The following is a 23,793-nucleotide window of genomic DNA, read 5'->3' as shown; positions in this document are numbered from 1 at the left end:
GTTCAGTGATTCATCAGTTGTATATAATACCCAGTGCTCATTACATCACTAGGTACTTATTTCTTAAGTAGATTCTAAATGGAAAGGTAAAGAGAAATAGTTGAGATATCAAGTTATTTAAAACTGTTTCAATATCTGTAAACTGTAAAAGCTTTAACTTCGGGCAGCCCCGGTGGCTCAGCGGTTTAGCGCTGCCTTCAGCCCAGGGCATGATCCTGGAGACCTGGGATCGAATCCCACATTGGGCTCCCTGCATGGAGCCTGCTTGTCCCTCTGCCTGTGTCTCTGCCTCTCTCTCTGTGTCTTTCATGAATAAATAAATAAAATCTTAAAAAAAAAAAAAAAAAGGCTTTAACTTCTGATTCCATGGTGGTAATTATTTTTTATTTTCACCCTGTCACCAATTTCCTTTTGAAATAACCCAAATGGTAGAATGCAAACACATTTATATCACCTATGGGAAACTATGGAGAGTCTCATTCCCACTGTCCTCCTCTTGAAGAGCTTTGGTAGGAAACAATAAAGTAGGAGTAGGGTGAGGGTACACGTCAGCCTGCCAGTTACCAGCCAGCACATTCAGGAGAGATTGGCTAAGGAGGTTGATCAGAAAGCCTGCCTCTCCATATAAACCTAGTAACACGTCCAGGCTGGGAGCCAGGGCTGGAGACAAACACAGGACCAGTGATGTCAGTAGGTAAAATCTGTATCCTACCCTGGGTGGAGCTGCAGGAGGGAGCTGACTCTCCAGTGTATACGTATGCTGTGTGCAACAGCTGTGGGGTCAGAGCAGATGTCAGCGTGGAGGGAGGGTCCTCAGTAGTAAGTGAATATAGAGGAGTTACCTACCCCTACCAGCTTTAGGCTGAACAGGGAGGCTGTGCCCGATTCAAGAATTCAGCAGTGTTCAGGGTGGCTCAGTGATTGAGCGACGGCCTTTGGCTCAGGTCATGATCCCAGGTCCTGGGATCAAGTCCCACATCAGGCTCCCTCCCTCTGCCTATGTCTCTGCCTCCCTATGTCTCTCATGAATAAATAAACAAAAATCTTAAAAAAAAAAAAAAAAAGACTCTGCTAATGTAGATAGACATTTATTGACAGAAAAAGTTTTTTCCAATACGTTAAGTGAAAGGAGACTCGTTACAAAACCATGTGCTTAGTGTGTTCCCATATTTTGGTGTAAATATTTGAAAATATTGTGCATGTGTATTCACACATAAATACATAGATAAGTAGGATCTGGAATTTAGGTATCACAAGATTTATCTTAATCCTCATTCTGCCCTTTATTTGCTCTGTGACTTTGTGCTAGTTGCCTAACCTCTCGGCCTCTTCAGATTTTCCATTGTAAAAGAGGGATTAAAAATAGCATCTATCTTATTGAGTTGTTTTAAAGATTAAATGAAATAACATGACTGAATTGCTTAGCAGGATGCCAATATCTTCCTGTGATAAGATCATATAAAGCAGCAGCTTTTTCGTGGTCATGGTGATGACTATTGTTATCATATGTATATCTGCGTAGGAGAAAGTTTAGGAGTACATAAAAAGTTCTCTCAAGTTGTCTGGTAGAATTGCAGGTGATCTGTATTTTCTTCTTTGCTTTTCTATGTGTTCGGATTCTGGTATTATATTTGGGCATCTATTGCTTCTATAATTTTAAAACGTTTAAAACTTTCTGTTTGCCTAAGTAATTAACATATAATCCCAGTTAAGCAAAAATGACTCATGGTAAGTGGATGAAAGATTTACGATACAGATTTATAATATGGATTTCATCACTCTCTTTAGAGATGCACAACCATTTTTGTGGTTAGAGAAGATCTGTAAAATTAAGGCCAATGGAAGTGTACTAGTGTAATTGAAACACATTCCTAAATGTAGAATTACAGTTCTAATCACATTACATCTGGGAAGACTAAGACAAGTTATGTTTTAACTTGTATCCTTCATAATCTGGGCAAAACCAGTACATTTATCTCTATTTGGAAATGGATTTGTTTGTGATTGCTTGTTTCTGAGGTTCAAATTCAGTCACTCTAATGGTGTTGTAGATTGTTGGCAAAGCTATAGACATCTAGTTAGGGTATTGCTTTAGTGCTTGAATTTTGTATTTCCAAAGTTTTTGGCAGCAATCTTTTATACTTCACTTTGCCTAGAATTTACATGTGTCAGGTTCTGTTCTAGGCTCTTGGGAATGAGATGAGTGAGAAAGGTAGCAGTGTGGCCAGGTAGGCAATTGAACAACTAGAACAGGGGATTCCCGGGTGGCCCAGTGGTTTGGCACCTGCCTTTGGCCCAGGTCATGATCCTGGAGTCCCGGGATTCAATCTCGCATCAGGCTCCCTGCATGGAGCCTGCTTCTCCTCTGTCTGTGTCTCTGCCTCTCTCTCTGTCTCTCTCATGAATAAATAAATAAAATCTTTTAAAAAAATAAACAACTAGAACAATCAGATGTTAAAAGTAGGTATGATAGAAGTAAGTGGGTACAATAGGATGCCAATGAAGAAGGGGTTGGTTATATTTTGAGTGAGGGTGAGTGGTGGGCAGAGGAAGGTGGAAGGGGGCTATCAAGTAAAGGACAGGATGTGGAGCTAAATCTTGAAGATGAGTGTCTGAGTCCTTGAGGGTGGGATTGAGGCCTTTTTTGGCAGCGAAGCAGCTGTGGTTTGAGGCAGCATGGTGCATTGGGCAGCTTGAAAGTGGTTTGGTGTGGCTTGATGTAGAGTGCAAGCAAGAGGCCAGCCAGTGAGAAAGCTGGAGAATCAGGTCAAGGAACTTTAGTGTTGATGTTTTCAGAAATATGTTTAGGATGGGAGAAACAGCTGGCCATTTTTGTTTGTTTGTTTGTTTGATCAGATCTTTTAAAAAATGCTCACATTTAATAGATTCCATAGATTTAGATTTGAGGTGTTTTGAACTGTGAAAGTTTATGTGAGATCATGTTTCTCTTCTCTTTTCTCTTCTCTTCTCTTCTCTTCTCTTCTCTTCTCTTCTCTTCTCTTCTCCTCTCCTCTCCTCTCCTCTCCTCTCCTCTCCTCTCCTCTCCTCTCCTCTCCTTTCTCTTCTCTTCTCTTCTCTTCTCTTCTCTTCTCTTCTCTCTCTTCTCTTCTCTTCTCTTCTCTTCTCTTCTCTTCTCTTCTCTTCTTTCTCTCTTCTTTTCCTTCTCCTTCTCCTTCTTTCTTTTTAGTGATATGACTCTTACCATATCACTAAGTTGATAACCCAAACTGTGTTGATATTTCCTGATTTAAGAAGAGCCTTCCTGAAGGCTCTTACAGCTCCTTCTCCTTCCTTCCCTATTCCCTTAGTTCCCCCTTCTTACCACCCCACCTTTACCGGCCTTTGGGCCTCTGACTCCCACGAGGTCTTATTGCCCCTATGTAGGGACATCTTTAAAGAATTTGTGTTAGAAGTAAAAGAAGGGAGGAAGCTGGGGAAAAGATGTCGTGGTTTAGTAGCTGATTTCGCCATACTCGCTCGCTTATAAGGAGGCTATTCTGTCCTGTATCATAATCCTATGTTTCTTCATTTGGCCTTTTCTCCTGCTCATTAAAACAAAATTTCAGGTCTTCAACCAATTACATAATCATTTGGGCTAAAGCTAGCAAATAATTCTGGGCAGGGTCATGTATGAAGTCTGGGCAGATGTTTACTTTTTCTTCCTTCCCTGTGGGTTCTTCTCTCTCCATATTTGAAAAATACTGAAGACTCTCCTACCATACAAAGCAAAACAGTATAAAACCACCCCTCTGAGCCTTGTTGACCCTGTTCATAGCCTGGTGGTTTCTCCTCACCATTAACTTTCAAGGGCAACCTAGCTTTTGTTGCAATCTTTGTTTGCACTTTCAGTTTAGTTAAAAAAAAAAAAAAAACTTATTGAGTGCCCGCCACATGACGGGCCTGGTTCTCCATGCAGTAACAATGAACAAGACAACTGTGATACCTTTCCTTTGGAATTTGAAGTGTCAGTGAAGAAAACTGTTCTTTCTAAGCTTCCTAAATACCTCCAATAGAGGTTGACAGATCTAATAGATTGACACTTCTCTCGACACTTGAAATCATTATCTTTATTCTCCCTTCTGAGAAGAAGGAAACTGGTTTTTATACCAATATTCTCTCTCCTGGGAGAAAAAGGCTTTTCCTCTGAGTCTACATTCTGAGTCTTTGTGTGATCCTTTTTCTCTTATATGGTTCTTTTTCAGACTCTTAAATGTTCTTATTTCCCAAAAGTACTTTCCACTAATTGTCCTTCTCACCTTTGCATGCAAAACACTTCCGGTACCATCTTACCTTTGTGCTGATGACTCCTCAGTTTTTTGTCTCCACTTGCACACTCTGTCCTGAGTTCCAGATCCTTGTAATCAAGACTGCTATCAGTGTGCCCCACGAACCTCTCAAACTCAATTGTAATTAAAATCAACATTTCTCCCAACCTCAAAGCTGTAATTCTTTTTCTTGTCTCTAAATTACACCACTGTCTGTTCAGTGGTTTGTGCTATACTGGATCATTAGCCCTTAGCCTGTCATACTAGTTCTTCCCTCCCCTCTTTTTATTGACTTCCTTTCTATCCTTTTTTTCCCTTAGATTTTATCTATTCACTCATGAGAAACAGAGAGAGATAGACACACACACACACACACACACAGACATAGAGGGAGAAGCAGGCTCCCTGCAGGGAGCCTGATAGGAGACTCTATCCCAGGACCCTGGGGTCACAACCTGAGCCAAAGGCAGATGCTCAACCACTGAGCCACCCCAGTGCCCCTTTCTATCCTTATTGCCATTATCCATGTCCAGTAATATCCTCTCTCCCTCCCAGTGAGTCTCTTTTTTTTAAGACTCATTGGATTCACTGCTTCCAAAATTATTTTCGGCCTGTGATCCACACTCCCAGGAAATATGTGGATTACTGGAATCTATTTAGTCATGGAACCCATGCCCTGAACAACTTTTGACTTCTAGGTTATATGAGAACTTAAAAATATAACTAAAAGGGTTTACTGATACTTAACCACATTCATAGTATGGAAAGACCACAGAGTTTGCCAGAGTTAACATAAGTATATAATTATATATAACAGTATTAGGATATGTATTAAAGGTAGATAATACAAGAAATCATATGTTAAGTTCCAAATGAGTGGTATATATAATTCTGATAGGGATTTGGAAGAATGAAAGATCATTAATAGTAAAGCCCTTCATGAATGGAAAGAAACAAAGTAAAAAGCTAGCAAGAGTTAGTGGAAGATGGGGTGTGGGTGAAAGGGAGAAAAGGATGGAAGGAATAAAGATATATGAAATTAACGCTTGTGAAATAAAAAAAACGAGTTTTCTATGGACGCACTGACTGCATAATGTACAGGGTTTAACTGCCATGTTAGTGAAGACAAAGTCTTTTGATTTCATTCTCCTATAAGTTCTTCAGTTTTACTTAATTTATGGTGACTGAACTATGTTCCTAATCCTGGCTAATCATTTTTTAGTTATCTACCTTCATCAAACAGGTGATTGGGCAATAGATTGTGTGTGTAACCAGAATAAACACATCCTTTGACAACAAAAAGAACCTAAAATACGTGCCCTCATGAATATCTGTTGTATATGTATTTGAGCTATGTGTTCTGTCAATATTCTGACAGAAGCCTAGCTTCTGTCAAATTCTCAGATAGCCTAGCATTTTTAAGAATTCTGTTATTTTGGTGATTTCTTTATAGATAAACAATTTTAACCAAACTTCTTTAATTTTAGTCTTATCAATTCCAGAGATTATTAATGTTTATAACCTACAATGTGGGGCTATTTCCAACATATGTATGTAGATTCATTCTTAAAAGTTAATTCAAGTCTTTGTGTACATTGTATAGATGTCTTATATTAATACATCTCTAGGTTTTTCAGAAATTGTATTTTTCTTTATTACCATTTCAACTAAAGTATTTTTTTCAAGTTAGTCTACTAAGAATGGATGTAATAAAAACTCAGTTTAAGATAAGATTCTTGGTTGTAGAATGGAAATGATAAGGTCATTAAGATTTTTCTTTTTCTTTTTTTTTTTTTTTAATATTTTATTTATTTATTAGAGACAGAGAGAGAGAGAAAGGGAGAGACAGGCAGGCAGAGGGAGAAGCAGGTTCCATACAGGGAGCCCGATGTGGGACTCGATCCCAGGTCTCCAGGATCACACCCTGGGCCGAAGGCAGTGCTAAACCGCTGAGCCATCGGGGCTGCCCCATTAAGATTTTTCGTGCCCCAAATTGTATTAACATATAATATCCTAGAGCAATGATTTTTAAACTCTTTTTGACTGTGATCCATTCTTGCTCTAGCTCTCTCTTGCTCATAATCTATGAGGTACACTTTGGTGTTTTCAATTACTTTCTGCTCTAATCCCAAAGTGATTTCGCTTGGTGAATGGGAAATGCTGGTTGCAGCTCACTAAACTGATTTCATAATCCATTAATGGGTTATAAGCTGTAATCAATATCTTAGAGTAGATTCTTACAAAAGTTAATTAAAAAATGCAGAGCAGTATAAGGTAGCAAATTCAAATTATGCATAATTTATTCCTTCAGGTAACTCCTATTGACATTTCAAAAATATTGAAGAAATATAGCATAGTAAGAATTGAAAAAATATCAAAAGATTTAAAGTGAAAAAATTTTAAACTTCTCTCTCTCAGCCTGGTGCTTCTGTACAAAAGTAGGCACTATAAATGACTCATTTTGGCCTTACTGATTTTTTTTAAATGTGTCTATTAGCACTTATATATCTTCTATTAAAAATGTTTTTTTCAAAGATTTTATTCATTTATTTTAGAAAAAGAGAGCAAATGCACATGGGAGTGGGAGGAGGGCCAGAGAGGGAAGGAGAGGGACCAGCAGACTCTGTGCTGAGCATGGAGCCTGACAGGGACCTATCCCACAACCCTATGATCACGATCTAAGGTTATACCAAGAGTCTGATGCTCAGCTGACTGAGCCACCTAGGTACCCCTATAACTTTTAAAAGTACCAAAAGATGTTATATATTCTGTTCCATCTATATCACTTAACATTTTATCTTGGTACTCTTTCAATACCAACAATACAGATCTATCTAATTCTTACTGTGTTATTTTTCATGGCTATATAATATTCCGTGGTGGGGAGGGGCCTTAATTTACTCAGCCAGTTTCCTGTTGATACCATTTAGATACTATTAAGCTTTAACATTTCCCCCAATTTGATAGATGAAAAATATCTCCGTTGCTTCAGTTTGCATTAAATTAAGTGAGTCATTTTTTCATATAATTTTTGAGTATTGTAGTTTGTATTTCTTTTTGTGAAATATCTATTCATACTCTCAGCCCATTGTTTTATCGAAGTTTTTTTTCTTAATGTTTGTAAGCCCTATAAATGAAGCAAATTAGCCCTTTATTATTAATGTCTTACAATTTGGTGATGTTTTCTAATATCCTTTTGACTTTGTTTAGGATATGGTTTCTGAATAAGATAGTTTTGTAGTCACATTTATTAATTTATCACATTTTCCCTGTGAATTTTATTTAAAAGAAGCTTTCTCTATAGCAGATGTTTGTTTTAAGTGTGACCAGAACTTATATTGAAGAATTATGTTTCAGAGGAGAGTCGAGTGAGATTTGACATTTTATACGTATTTTTCAAGTGACCTTGGATGAAGACATTTCAAAGCTCCAAGATTATTCAAAGGAAGCTTATTTAATGTTGTCCCTTTTACATCTGTGCTAATTGCAATATTACTGAAAGTTACAGTATTTTGAATTCCCTTTCATCATTATAATGCGGTAATTACTAGGTTCCCCCCATCACTGCTTTAACATATTTTCATAAAAGCCACATATGTCACAGTAAAGCTCTTTTAAAAAGGTAAAGTTAATACTCAGTGGGAATATTTAGGATTTATTAATTCTAATAGATGTTTAATGTAAAAGAAGTCATTTGTTTCATTGTGGAAACTCACCCCCCTCTGTGTTTGCTTATAATGCATACAAAGGTTTTTTAGCAGAGTAGGAAGGAAGTGGATTTTCTGTTTAATGGAAACAATACAGTGGACATTTCCTGGATTTCATTTTGGTCAGATCATTTAGTAGCTTTACTTATTACTACTGTTTGAATTCCTCTGAGGTCTTCAGGAACTATGAATGATTAATTTACTTGAGCCTTGTCTTCACTGTGTTTACCTTCTCTAGAAGCATAGTGATGTAAAATACATTGAGTTACTGATATTGGTATTTTAGTTGTTAATAATTAATCAAAATCTTTAGCTATAAGTTGTAAATGTTAGTGCAATTTCTTGCAGTGGTATGGGAGGGGTATCTGACCACTGATAATGCCAGTCATTCTGAAAAGCAGAACCTCCAACATGTATTAAACAAATTCCTTCAGGAAGCAAAACCCCTTCCCTCTCTGTAAAGATCCTCAGCCAGAACCATCTAGATGGCGGGGCAGGGAGGGAGTAGGTAGGAGATGGCTTTCAGGGCTATTTGGTCACCTGCTTTTGTTAAAGAGAATGTAAACTGTATATTTTAGAAGTATAAGTTATAAAGGTATGGGTTAGGTGTGAACCCAGATAGCTTGAGAGTGCACTAAGATAAAAATAAGGGGCGCCTAGGCAGCTTAGTTGGTTAAGTGTCTGCCTGCAGCTCAGGTCATGATCCCAGGGTCCTGGGATCAAAGTCTGCATCAGGCTCCTTGCTTGGCGGGGAGTCTGCTTCTTCTTCTGCTGCTGTTCTCTTATGCTCTCTCTCTCTCTTTCTCAATATAAATAAATAAAATCTTTTTTTTTTTATGAGGTTTATTATGACCATTGCGGATAAAATGACTCCTCTATTTGCTTAATCAATCAAATGCCAACTTCAAGTTTCAGACTCACTAAATTCCTTATTAGAAATTTTGTTTCTCGGTTTTAAAAATATTTTTTTTTCAATGTGGAATAAATGTCATCTAACCAGTGTGTTTGAAAACCAATTCATACATTATTGCTTTCATCTTCTCATTCAATAAAACTTGCTACATGTCTGCTTTGTGCCAGATCCTGTGCTAGGTGGTTTTATAAATATTCATCTGGAAAGAAAAGCCATCTCTACTACACAGTGTTAGAAGTGTGCCATGGCAAATTTAGAATAAAGTATGACTTTCATTTGATATTTGCTTCTAAAAGATGAAAAGATGAATAGTGAAGGATTCTTAGAGTTGGTATCTTTTTTTTTTTTTTTTTTTTTTTTGAGCTGGTGTCTTCATGACATAATGAGAATAACTGCTGAGTACACGTCCTTGCAGGTTGAGGCTCTGTACTTCTCAGTGCTCTTTCCAACAAGCATCTTCAGTAGGAGTACCTTCTTGGACTTCCCAGAGCAGATTAGGTTTGCTGTCTTTGCATACTCTGTATTTTTCTTAATAGCCTCATAATAGTTATAATTTAAACATCATTTGTTCAATCTTTCTCCTCTTTGGTCTCCAATAGGCCGTAAACTAACCTGAGGCAGCTCCCTGTGCCTGCAGTATGCTAGGCACTCATGTTTATTAAGGAATTTTGACTTTTTTATTCCTCCTCTCACTGCTGCCTGCTGAGTATTTTCTTTCTTTCTTTCTTTCTTTCTTTCTTTCTTTCTTTCTTTCTGCTGGGTATTTTCTATCATGTTTCTGCCTCATCTCCATGAGCCAGGGCAAGGCTGTGTGGGAGATATTGGGTAATGGGCAGAATTCTGTGCAGTACAGAGACCTTGGGAGCCCATTTGTGATGGTGGCATAGGGAATATCCTTATGGTGAAGGCTACAACATAGACAGACATATGGCAATGATGATACTACTCCCTTTATCAAGACAAAGCTCACTTGTCCTTAATTTGGATCTTATCCATCTGCCTCATTTACAATGCAGATTTTTTTTAAGGATTTTATTTATTTATTCATGAGAGAGACAGAGAGAGAGAGAGAAGCAGAGACACAGGCAGAGGGAAGAGCAGGCTCCATGCAGGGAGCCCGACTTGGGACTCGATCCCGGGACCCCAGGATCAGGCCCTGGGCTGAAGTTGGCACTAAGCCACTGAGCCACCCAGGCTGCCCTACAATGCAGTTTTATCTCTAGTCTCAGATTCCCCCAACACCCTCCCCCAAGAGATTATTTCTGGAAAAATAGATTTAGCCTTTGGGATGGATGGTTTTGAATATTCTATTTAGGAATTTTAACTTTGAAGCCATTTAAGATTTTGAGATGGGAGAGTTAACATTATCAGACTTTTTATTTTAGGAAGATATTCTGATGTTGATGCATAGGATGTATTAGAAGAGGTAGGAGATACATCATCACTCATGAATTCAGCCAGCATTTGTTGGAACACCTACCATGTGTCTGGCTTGTTCAAGACAATGGAGATGTAGAGATGCAAGATATAGTCTCTGTACTCCAGGACCTCATAATCCATTAAGGGAGATAGATAATTAAACTACATCATAATTTTATTTAATTAATGGTGTGTTAACAAGAAATACAGAATGGGTAGAAACAGGAGATATCTACTTCTGACTAGGAGTTTCAGGGAAGACTTCTTAAAAGCTGTGACGAACTCCTCCTTTCTGAAAAAGCAAGTAGGCATTAATGAGACAAAGAGGATAGGGAGGATCTTTCCAGGCAGAGAGAGGAGCACATGTGTAAATACTAGTTAAGGGTTTTCTTTTAATTGTCAAGATGAGAATTCATGAGTGGCACTTAAAAGGCAGAGTACGGAAAAAAAAAAAAAAGGCAGACTACGTAGCACTTGTTCAGTGACTGGAAACTGATTGATTATAAGTTTTGAGCCTATCTTGGTGATTAGGAAGTATTAGTGTAATTGCAGGAGTAGTGGACACACTAAGAGGGAGGTAGAGGTAGGCAAGTGATGTTCAGTCTTGCATCTGTGGGTTTTGAGGCACAGTGGGATTTCATGAGGATGTTTATATGCATAGTTGGGAATTGATGTCAGAGTTTAGAGGCAAGATTAGAGCTAGAGATTGAGATTTGGGATTTTCCATAAAAGTAATAGCTAAACCTCAGACACATGAGTAAGATGTCAAGAGGGACTGCCAAATAGAAAAGGAAAAGAGAACTAGAGCAGAATTATGGAGAATAAGACAATACTTTTTTTTTTTAAAGCAGGGATCTAAATAAGGAGTTTAAATTGGATTTTTTTTCCTTCCTCATTTTACTTCTAGGAGAAAGGGAAATGAGAGATGAGAAGGAAATCAACGTTTGTTAGAAGTTTACTTATCGAAACCCCAAGGCTCTAAAACAATGTTCCAGAGTCAAAGACAAATTTAGTTTTGATCATTGTGAGGGTAGGGAAGATTTTTAATCGGGAACATTGAAATGAGAAAAGATTTTTTGACTACCTCAATGAATCAGAAAGCCCTGGAGAATTCCAGTTACGTAGGTTTTACTTTGTAAACTCTTTATTTTGATATGCATCTGATTCTTTTTTTCATATTTAAACTTTATATATTCAGAGTGCCGTTGATTTATAAGAAACATGTACAACTTTATCCTATAGAATATGTTACATGAAAGATTAAACACTCATCATTTAAAAAAAAACATATATACTCTCACAGTTGAGGGCATATTTATTTATTTATTACAGACCTCACTTGGTTTCAAGTATCTCTCTCAGACCTCAAGTACTACAGGTACTTGAGAAAACCAGACTGTTACAAAATGGAAAAGAAAGTAACGTTTCTGTATCCTTAGTATTATCATAGATTCAACCAGAGGCTGTTTCAGGAATTTGGTAAGGAGATGCTATGGCATTCCACATCACAGCACATCCTCCTTTAACAGGTTCTCTGTCCAGACTGGTTGGTCTCTTCTACTTATGTTTACCAACAATAGCAGCTATTGTTCATCAAGAACTTATAGTATGCCAGGCATTCTGCAAATATTATGTCATTTAGTTCACATCGCATTCTTGTTAATAAGAGTTAATTAATAGGAGCAATAATTATAATTTATCAAATATGTAGCATACCCTATGCATTTTATTACATGGTCAATGTACTTATATTCCTTAATTCTTACAGAGACTGTGTTTGGCAGTAGGTATTCATTATTCCATGAAGCTCAGAGGGGTTTTGAAATCAATTTGCTTTATGTCATACAGTTGATAAGTCAGAACTCAAACTCAGATCTCAGAATTTGAAAACCCCTACTTTTTGCATTATGCATGCTGCTTCACCATCGCTTCTACTTTGTTGTAGTGGGAGCATTGACCTCCCTGACGCTTATGTCTAGTACCCAAGCAGTGTCCCTAAAGTAAAATAAAGCAAAATAATTTAAGGCCACGGTGAACCAAAGCTGGGTTACTGTTTTATAGACCCCTTTTCAGAGTATGAGTGCCACCTGCTGGAAGGTTATAATGTATCTATATGCTTGCAAAGACCAGCTTCCAAAAGGGTTACTATCAAAGATGTGGAAGTGTCAGATTTCAAAATGCTAATTCTTAGGTTTCAGTTTGGGAAGACTGTGGCCTTTTGGAATTAGATGAGTCCCCTCTCTGCCATAAAATAACTACTTTATTTGTCTTCCTTTTTTGCAGGGGAGGGGGTCATACACTTAAAAAAATGATACATTCAGTGCTTCCTAAAGTAAAGCCATTTTCACAATGGGAAAGATTGATAATCAAATGAATCAGGCAGTTACTTTCAACAGGTCAAATAAAAATAGAAAATTGAGGGTGCCTGGGTGGCTCAGTTGGTTAAGCATCTGATTCTTAATTTCAGCTCAGGTCATGATCCTCAGGGTTGTGAGATCAAGCTCCTCACTGGGCTCTGCACTGGGCATGGAGCCTTCTTGAGATTCTCTCTCTCCCTCTCCTCTTGCCCCATCTCTCTCTCTCTCCCCTCCTTAAAAAAAAAAAAAAAACAAAAAAAAAACAGAAAATTGAATTTACTTTGAGATAAGTGAGTGAGTAATTAAAAGTCTAAAAGGATACCCTAAAAGAGGAATCTGGAATCCATGGGGGTATCAGAGACTTGGAGAACAGAATGAGAGGAGAAGAAAGATGTATGTATTAAAAAAAGTGGGGGGGGGGGGGCAGCCCGGGTAGCTCAGCGGTTTAGTGCTGCCTTCGGCCTGGGGCTTGGTCCTGGAGTCCCGGGATTGAGTCCCGCGTCGGGCTCCCTGCATGGAGCCTGCTTCTCCCTCTGCCTGTATCTCTGCCTCTCTCTCTCTCTCTCTCTCTCTCATGAATGAATAAATAAAATCTTTTTTGAAAAAATGGGCTCTGTTGTTGTTAGTCTCCCAAGCCTCCCCAACGTGAGTCAGGACCCTAAATTGTGCTTTAAGAAAAGTTTAGGTTTGTAACTTTAAATTATTATATGTTTAGGATAGTGAAAAATGGATACTCTTTATATTTGCTTATATGCCCTTGAAGGAAGATCAGATAAAATGTAGGCATGTTCATTGCACATTCTTCATTAAGCTCTGTTGAGATTATGTTAGTGCTCTGAGTATCTGCACAGAAAATATTATCATTAGGTGTGGGCTTTTCACAGGAAAGTCACATTATACTTCACTGTTGTTTAGATATGATTAAAGCATATCTGTAATTGCATGATGTCGTGTTGGATGAATATTTGCGTGACAAGAGATTCAAGTCCATTGGTAAAATCTGATATTGCCTACAATTAAGGAAGGTCCCATCTTCCCATAAGGAAGCATACCCATCTCCTTCTTTCTTTGAGTCCCTTTTCAAATCAAGCACATAAAAAGCTGTGATAATTTGATCGTATCTTATCTTAGCAGGTAGATTTCTGGAGAGAAAGAACTGTCTTTTGGGGGGGTGTGTCTGCATGTATGTGAATTTTTAAATAATAAAATAATGCTCGTTATAGAGAAGTAGGAAAACAAAAATAGAACTAAAAACCACACCTAATCCCACCACCCAGAGATGACTATATTAATGCTTTGATGTATTTCCTATTTTATAAACATTTAATGTCTTGCAGCCTTTTTATATTACATCCCAATATTGTAGTATATGTCTTTTCTCAGGTACTTAAAAGCTCTTGGCCTATGCATGTAAGTCTATAATATGTGGATATACCATAATTCACATACCAGTGTTCTTATTATTGGACATTTATGTTTGCTGTTTCTTCAGCAAATAGCGGCAGAGAAACTTCCTTATTTTCTTTTGTTTGCTTCAGTAAATCAGGGTAGAGAGTACACTCTTGTGGCATTTGTTTCGGATCTAGCATTTTGTTAGCAAACTAACCTTGAGTGGATTAATCTCTGCTTCAATTCTCTAGGTGTGTCCCCCATGCTGCCTTTTTTCCTGTGTACATTTTCTTCAGAATTTTGTAGTGTTTATTTCATTCACGGCCCTTTCAAGAAGCACCCTTGCAGCACCCTTTTGCTCTTGAGGTTCCACACAGGTGGAATACCTCACCCTGAACTCTTAAGAACTGTGTTTCTGCTCTTTACATCAAGGCAGCTCTCTTCTACTTCCGGTAGTGTGGGCGCTAGTTGAGAGAACTGTTCCTTTTTAAGCCTAAAATAAATGTAGCTTGCAGTAAGTCAGTGTCCTTAAAAAAACTGTTTCAGACATGGTCTATTCAGTTTATTAAAAACAAAATCGTTCAAAACACCTTTTGAAAGGATACCAAAGTTTTATAATATTCCAAGCTATTTCCTGGTTTATCTCGTAAGAACTAGGTAAGTTCAGAAGATTTAATTCTTTTGGCAAATATTTATTGAGTGCTTACTATGTGCTAGGCACCATTTTAAGGGGGGGGGGGGTTGGCATATAAAACCAGCAAAAACTTTGCTTTTCATGGAGCTTATATGTTAATGGCAAGAGACAGACAATAGACAAGATAAAATAAATAAAGAATACCTAAGTCCCTAGTTCTTAAATGAAGCCTTAGGAACAAGATGTGTTTTAGATTCAAAAATTTTATTTTTGAAAGATTTTATTTATTTATTTGAGAGAGACAGTGAAAGAGATCATGAGCAGGGGGCAAGGGCAGAGGGAGAAGCCGACTCCCCACTGAGCAGGGAGCCCAATGTGGGACTCCATCCCAGAACCCTAGGATTGTGACCCAAGCCGTATAAAATGAACAGGGATAAATTAAAAATTGACCTCATAGTTTAATGGGAGGCAGTTGTAAACAGTTAAAGCAGCATGAAAATATACTAATATAAATAAACATGAAGTACAGATGGTTCTGTGAAGCCAAATCTCCATAACCCTCAAACTTGCTTGTTCAGTGACCTGACCAAGAAACATACACAGAGTATTGTCAAAGTGTGGGACCTTTAATATCAACTGGCTTCTCCACTAATCCCCTGTGCCCAGCAAGTTTCCAGAGAGCCTTGCTGGTGACACTTCTGCATGGCTTACAAGGCTCCCCATTATTTGGCCTTTGTCTTATCTCTTGTTTTACTTCCTCAGACCCATCCCTGGTATTGGAGATGATCAGTTTTGTATTTTTGAAATACCACTTTGACTGTAGAGTGAAAGACAAATTCAAAGAAGCAGCAGAATAGGCTTGGGTAGCATTAGTTTGCTATTTCTTTGCCTCATTTGCCTTCATGTAGATGTTGAGTGACTTACAGAGACCTGTAGGGTTGGACTCAGCAGATATGCAGAAATAGAAAGTGTATATTGCTGTAGTAGAAAATACAAATTTGGGGCTGAGGGAAAAATTTCTACTAAGTGCATGCAGTTGCAAACTTTACACTTTTCTCTCCTGTATGTTGTATTAAAAGGAAAACTATATGGTGGCTTCTCAAAAAATTAAATATAGAATTACCATGGGATGCATCAGTTTTACTCCTGGGTATATACAAGAATACTCCTGGGTATATGCAAGAATTGAAAGCCAGTACTCAAAGAGGTATTTGTACATCAGCGTTCAAGACAGCATTATTCATTCATAGTAGCCAAAAGGTGGAATCAAGCCAGGTGTCCATGGGATAATGAAAAGGATGAATGGATAAATAAAGGTGCTATGTACATACAGTGCAATATTTTTCTAAAAATTTGTTTACTGAGAGCAAGAATGAGAGAGAGAAAGAGAGAGAGATAGCATGATGGGGAGGGACAGAAGGGGAGAGAGAGAGAATCCTCAAGCAGACTCCCTACTGAGTGAGGAGCCTGAGTGGGGCTCCATCCCACAACCCTGAGATCACGACCAAGAGTCAGCCACTCAACTGACTACACCACCCAGGTGCCCCTACAATGGAATATTCTTTAGCTTGCAAAAGAAAAATTCTGACATATGATCTAACATGGATGAACCTCGGAGATGTGTTAAGTGAAAGAAGCTAGACACAAAAGCTATTATACTATATGATTCCATTTTTGTGAGGTACCGGGAATAGTCCAATCCATAGAGACAGAAAGTAGAGTAGTAGAGGGGTTTGGAATGGGGTAATATTGTTTAATGGTATTGCGTCTTTTTTTTTTTTTAAGATTTTATTTATTTATTCATGAGAGACTCAGAGACAGAGAGGCAGAGACACAGGCAGAGGGAGAAGCAGGCTCCACACAAGGAGCCCAATGCAGGACTCGATCCCGGACCCTGGGATCATGACCTGAGCCAAAGGCAGATGCTCAACCGCTGAGCCACTTAGGCGCCCTAGTGGTATTGTGTTTCATTTGAGATGTTAAAAGAAGTCTTGGAGAAAGGATGGTGGTGATAGTTGCACAACAGTGTGTATATATTTAAAGCCATTGAACTGTACACTTAAAAATGGTGAAAATGATAGATTTATGTCATATATATTTTACCACAATAAAAAAAAAGGAACCTGGAAAGAAAAAGACCTAAGAATATATCACCCCTGTAATAAAGAAAAAGAAAGATTTCTACATGTTAATATTATACTGATATTGGAGAGAATTTTTAGGGTAGATAGTAAGAAGTACTATAAGGCCAGATAAAATATATATTCATATTTGCTTTTATTTGCATAAAGAAACACTGGAAGGATTAACCAATAAAAGTTGTTAGTTCCAGCAGGTAAGGAGGACTAAGGTCTGCAGGGGCAGGAGTGGTAATGAAACATCTCAGTGGGTAGCCTTTTATGTACCCTTGATTTTGGGACCATGTAAATGTGTCACCTATTCAAAATACTCTTTAAACATGGGAGTTAAAGTGCTTTCATTGTAGAGGGATCACCAATTTGTAGTCCCATAAAACATAACTTTTTAGAGATATTGATTAAATATTGCTACATGCGACATCCCTTCCCCTGGACAAGTCAGAGCCAGGTTTAGATGCAGAAGTGAGTTTCACCCCCCTTCCACTTCAGGCAACAAAGAGAACGTATTTTGGGTAGAGACTTTTAATAAAGCCAAACCTTCTAAGTTCATTAACACCAAGAGTCAGAAAAAAAGGGCGACGAGACATTGCACCGGCAGTGAGGCCTACAGTGAGGCAGTGAGGGTCCAAGTGCTTGAAGTTGACCATGGCAAGAAGGGTTATTAGACATATTAGCCCCTGAGTCTGGGAGCCTTAGCCATTCAAAAGCAGGAAACTACCTGGATACAGCTCTGCATCCTCCACTTTTCTCTGACTCAGTCATTGATTAGGAGCATATCATGTCTAATGTTTGCATCTGAAGCAAGAAGCAGGATCGTGAACATTTCTTGGGCAGTGGGAACAGAGCTGCCCACCTAATTGCCCCCCTCTCTTCCTCCTACCAAGGGAGTAGGACTATTAGGTCTTCCCTGGACATTTTCTTCCAGCTCTTCCTTTCCCACCTAGATCCAGTAGGAAGTATGGATAGAATCCTGAGGCAGACTGTATAAAGTAGAAGGCTGTCTACGGGTAGCCCAGCCCATCCTAATGGTTACTTTTTAGTCGTGATCCAGGGCATGTGGGTTGAAGGAGAATCCAGAGAGTCACATCCAGGAACCATGCCCAGATTATAGCTGGCAAAGCACCACCTTCCAGCAAGGTGGTCAAAGTGTAGGCCCAAGAGCAGCAAGAGCTGAAGTAAAGAAGCCAAAATGAGAGAATTGATGAACTGGGACACCTAACCTTGAAAGTAATGAAGAATGAGGCAACCGGGAAGTAATTTATAAAAGTTCCAGAGATGGTAGTTCATGTGATTTTTACATGATTCCAGCACAGGCACCGAAGGTATACTTTACTCATTTAGAGTTATTAGGAAAAAAAGAAAAATAAAAAAACACTACACTTATTAGAATGAGTAAGCAATTCATTCTTTTTCTCTTGTCTCGTTGATCGATTTGTATGTCTGTCTTGCTCATTACACTATAGGAATGGAAGACAAGGATTTTAGCCACACTGGGAAAAACATGGACTTTGAAATTAGGCAGATCCCTTTAAATGCAAACCTATTCTCTTTCTAGGTGTTTGGTCGAGTTATTTTTATAACACTAGACTTCAGCTACCATGCGCACCATAGGGTTGTTAAAAGGATTAAACGAGAGAAAAACCATGTATGTAAAGTTATCCTACACACTGAGAGTATTCAGTAGAGATTTTGTTCCTTCTCCCTTTTTGCATGTCCCACAGAGTTTTACATTTAAAAGACATTTAGAATATCACATTGAGTATGCTAGTGTTAAATCTGAACCTGGTTAAGGACAGCCTGAGGGAGGCACGTTTATAAGGCTTTCCTCTTGAACAGCTAAAGTCATTGTTGCTAAATAATTTATCAGACAACTGCCTGTGATGTGCCAAGTGCTAAGTTTTCACTTGTGGATCTGGTCTATCTTCTTATGATTTCCTTCTTATTCTCAGGGTCCAGCTTCTACTCTGTGAGGGCCTATTCTTTTCCTCTATTTATGGGACCTCTTCTCTACCCCACTTTTCTTTTTTTTTTTTTTTTTTTTAAATCAGTGGGTATAAAAGTCATTACCTTATGCTCACTGCTTTTCTAAAAAACGTCAACCACATGCTCTAGGCATGGTTAAGTGTAGGGATTGCTAAATATCTTTTTCCTTCTTTTGTCAAATATTTACTGAGCACATACTGTGCTAAGGTAGAAAAAAACCCCAGAATTAATATGTGATTCCTGCCCCCCCAACAGCATTCCAAGACATATTTAGTTACTTAGTGATATGATATTACCTTTGTTTACCATTTTACATTTTACGGTTTAAAATGATTGCATTTTAAAAACAGACACATACACCTAGGAATTGGAAGGATGTGTGCCAAGATGTAACAGAGGTTCTCTCTGAGTAGGGGTATTTCTTTTTTATTTTATTTTACTCATCTAGATTGTCTAATTTTTCAAAGATTTTGCTGCTATAGAAAAATGCATCACTCCCCCTTCCTTGAGAACAGGAGAGTGACCCCTCTCTTCCTCTTGCATTCAGCTATTGCGAGAATTGAAGCACCCGAATGTGATCGCATTGCAGAAGGTGTTCCTTTCTCACAGTGACAGGAAGGTGTGGCTGCTCTTTGATTATGCAGAACATGATTTGTGGGTAAGTCTGAAGTCACTTTATCTTTTAAGGCTGTATTATCTAGGTATGGAGCAACAGATGTATGCACTACGTATTGCTAATGCCCGTAAAGGAAAACTTGCTTTGTTTAGAGGAGTTTAAAATAAATACTAAATGAAATGCAGATTTAAAAGAATTTGAGCAGTAAACATTGTCATCTTATTATACTGAGAAGATAGCATTTGTAATATTTAGAAATTTCACTGCAGAAGGAGTTAATGTGCGTGAGATCGTCATTTTATACAAGTAATCAATGACAGTTTACTGATAAGTGTAGCGAAAATTGCTTCCTTTTTTTTTTTTTTTTTTTTTAAGATTTTATTTGTTTATTCATGAGAGACACAGAGACAGAGGCAGAGACACAGGCAGAGGGAGAAGCAGGCTCCCTGCAGGGAGCCCGATGCGGGACTGGATCCCAGGACCTGGGGTCACACCCTGAGCCAAAGGCAAATGCTCAACCACTGAACCACCCAGTGGCTTCCTTTTGTGGTACACACAGTAGTTCAAATTTCACCAGTTATGTACTTGTGAATAATTTCTCTTTCTAAGTTGAGGTCAATCTCTTGCAGCATTTTGCCATTTAAAACCGACTCTACCAAATAGAAGTACATACGTGTGGTTTTGCAAAGATTAGCCAAAAATTCTAATTCCAAATTTTTAAAGTTAGAAATCAGGGTATTTAAACATTTTATCCAAGGAGTTGCTAAAAGTAAAAAAAAAAAAAAATATTCAAGCTTGGTGGTAAGTCCAAATTTTGGATAGTTAAGTTTTGACTTAACATGGTGTGGTTTATCATCTATATAAATTACACATCTATTTAGGAATAACTTTAACAGACTTATAGGTCTTGAAGGAACTTAGAGAATTTATGCTATTATAGCATATTGACAAAGATGTTCAGTGAATTTTTTTCCTTTCTTTTTCATGGATATTCATAAAAGTTGTGTTTTCCCCATTATTCTGTATGGCTTATATTTCTACCCAGGTTTATTTGATAATGTGTGTACTTCACTTTGAACACATGATATGATGAAAGGACATGTAGTACATTGGACTAGTTAAGTCCTTAGAACTGTGTTGCCCCATGGTGGCCCCTAGCACCATGTACCTATAGAGCACTTGAAGTGTAGCTGGTCTAAATTGAGATGCACTATAAATATAAAATGCATACTGACTTTTGAAGACTTGGTATGAAAAAGATATAAAATACCTCATTAATATTTTTATATGAATTATATGTTGAAATGATAATATTTTGAATATACTGGGTTGATTAAAATATATTACATTAATTTTACCTGTTTCTCTTTTTTTCCCCTTCTGATGTGGCTATAAAAAGTTAAAATGTGGGGCACCTGGGTGGCTCAGCAGTTGAGCGTCATCTGCCTTTGGCTCAGGTCGTGATCCTGGGGTCCTGGAATCAATTCCCCCATTGGGTTCCCCATGGAGAGCCTGCTTCTCCCTCTGCCTGTGTCTCTGCTCTCTGTGTGTCTCTCAAGAATAAAGAGATAAAATCTTGAAAAAAAAAGTTGAAATGTGTAGCTCCTATTATATATATTTTTTGGGCACTGGTGCTATAGTACAAACCCTAATTTTCTATTAGTTTGTTAAGTAAAGTACACGTTGTTAAACGGTTTATAAACAAGCAAGAAGGGTATGTAAATAGATTAAAATTTTCCCATGCCATTTGGCCATTTTATTTTATTTTTTAAAAATATTTTATTTGACAGAGAGATAAAGCCGGAGAGCACAAGTGGGGTAGGGGGTTGGGAAATGGATAGCAGAGGGAAAGGGAGAAGCAGACTCCCTGTTGAGCCAGGGACTCCTTACTTCTGGGCTTGACCCAAGGACCCTGGAATCCTGACCTGAGCCAAAGGCAGATGTTTAACTGACTGAGCCATTTTAAAGTTAGTGCCCCCCCGATTTGGCCATTTTAAAGTTAGTGGAGCGTTGTTGACAGCTTTACCAATATTATTTTAATAGGGGCTTAAATGACCTTTAATACCCATTATGTCATGTTTTGCAGAGGGGTGAGGTGGAGATGGAGGTGGAGGTTTGGGGGACAGGTAGCATTTTTTCCCTATCATTATAATGTTTTTATAACTTAGAAAATATGAACATAAAAATTTGAATATGTTGATACAGTTATATTTATTTCAGTGGGATTGAATTAATCATTTTTCTCTCCTTCCACTGTTTTAGTGATTTCCTATTTAATATTAACTACCAGGAATGTATCCTGATTTCATTCTGTGTCAAAAGAAGCTTACCAATAATTCAAATGTACACATGGTCAGTGACATTACACAAATGCTCAAAGTGCTAACTTTTTATAGAATAGTAAAGATTTAGGAGTGTCTGTCTGGCTCAGTTGGTAGAGCATGCGACTCTTGATCTCAGGGTTGTGAGTTTGAGCCCCATGTGTGTGGCATGGAGTTTACTTAAAAAAATAAATAAATAAAAAACCAAGAACAGTAAAGATTTAAGGATCTTTTTTTTTAAATCCCTCATTCTGGTAGAGAATAAAACTAGTACTGTTTTTATGCAGGCTTTCAAACATCAGTGCTTTTTACCTTTCAGTCCTATTTTATGGAAATCTTAATACTTCCAGCAAATCGAGTCATTATACCCACAACAACATTGTCACATTCACCCCCAATATCAGTGCCATTTGGTTGACCTTGTTATTCAGATATTTTTTCTTTGCATCATTATCGGCCTTTAGTAAGTAATTTTTAAAATGTAAAGAGTTTATTGCAGACTTGTGTTTTATTGATATAGATATTAGCAAATACTATATATCATTATAGCATGTTTTATTTTTCTTAATCTTTAGCATATTATTAAGTTTCATCGTGCATCAAAAGCAAATAAGAAGCCCATGCAGTTGCCAAGATCTATGGTTAAATCATTACTTTACCAGATTCTTGATGGTATCCATTACCTTCATGCAAATTGGGTGCTTCACAGAGATCTGGTAAGTATGTTTCTTTTAAATTGATCACTATGGTTATCCCCTTCTCTTAAAAAATACCTTTTTCTTCTGGTACAATTATTATAAACATTAATTGTAGAAAATTTCAAAAGCTAATATAAGCAAAAGGGAAGGAAATAAAATCACCCATTAGTCTACAAATTAAAAGATTACTATTATTAACATTTGGTGTATGTGCTTCCACTATACTTATGCCTGGCTATAAAGTGTCACTGTGGTTTTAAACGAATGATTGGAAAAAAAAAAAAGAATGATTGGTATAATCCTAATGGAATAGTCATGTGACTTTTCTTTTTTTTTTTCACATGTGACTTTCAGTACATTGTGTTTTTCATGTTATTATTGCTCCTTATTAGTAAAAACATTAAAAATTAAAGATTGAGTTCTCGTTTTTCTTCTTAAGAACTAAGTTGAAATAATGACATTGTATCCAGTAAATAGAATGTTGTTGTCAGTATTATCAATGAATGTTGTTATAAGTATTATCAACAAATCAAATGTTTGGTTTTACTTTTTTTTTTAGTACACATGTAATAAACATTTATTAATGTCAAATTCTAGTTATCTTTGCATGATTGTCATTTTTAGTTTATGTTGATGAGATCTTTTTTGTTTGTTCATAAGAAAATATGAGTACTGAATAGTTGTAATATCATGAGTTTAAACTTCCAATTAAGGGAAGTTTTATTCTCTAACTCTCCTTGAAAAAGTGGTTTCATGATCATTATTTCTTAGGCCTGTGGAGATTCTAGGGAGGTGGTGGGGATAAATCTAGGTTGACTCAGTTTTACTAATTGAAGAAAAGTATTTGTTATAGAAAGGAACAATCTACTTGTCAGTCGGGCCTTATCATCTGATTTGACTATCTCTTGCTGTGACATTGAAGTTAAATTGGAGCCAAATGACAGTGACCAAAAAGATGGATTTACCATTTCAACAAATGTATTTTCACCTTAAAATTTTGAACTATGATTCTCAAAGACTTCCGCCTATCCCCTTTACTATTAACCATGAATCAGCGCATTTTTACATGGGTACATGGGTTCTAGATGAAAACTTCCATCGTAAATGGTTTTAGATTTTTGCTACGTACTTGATGTAACCGACGTGAGTTATTTTTGAGGTCATGATCATATTTGAATCATCAATCAGAATCTCTTGAAGATTAACTTCAGCTCTTCTCTTTTTTCCACAAGATTGTATATTTTATTCTAAACAGCATAGACTGACAGATTTTATTTCTGATGTTGTCACCTGAGGATCCACTAACACTAAAACTTGGTATGACTAGGACTTAGTTTCATCCTAGTTGGTTAA

General features: G+C 37.4%; 1 protein-coding gene across 2 annotated transcripts in view; it reads left to right on the top strand.

The window, feature by feature from the left end:
* The window catches only part of CDK19 (cyclin dependent kinase 19), a 163,077-nt gene that overhangs the window by 93,693 nt on the left and 45,591 nt on the right, over positions 1-23,793 (top strand). For both annotated transcript variants that reach the window (XM_026005805.2, XM_026005806.2), the window contains exons 3-4: positions 19,353-19,463; positions 22,318-22,458. In XM_026005805.2, the coding sequence (XP_025861590.1) occupies positions 19,353-19,463; positions 22,318-22,458 (252 nt within the window). The remainder of the gene's footprint in view (positions 1-19,352; positions 19,464-22,317; positions 22,459-23,793) is intronic.

The sequence above is a fragment of the Vulpes vulpes genome, chromosome 1 (genome assembly GCF_048418805.1).
Source record: "Vulpes vulpes isolate BD-2025 chromosome 1, VulVul3, whole genome shotgun sequence".
Classification (NCBI taxonomy): Eukaryota; Metazoa; Chordata; class Mammalia; order Carnivora; family Canidae; genus Vulpes; species Vulpes vulpes.
The sequence above is the reverse complement of the archived record's forward strand: the minus strand, read 5'-3'. Positions and strand labels throughout refer to the sequence as shown.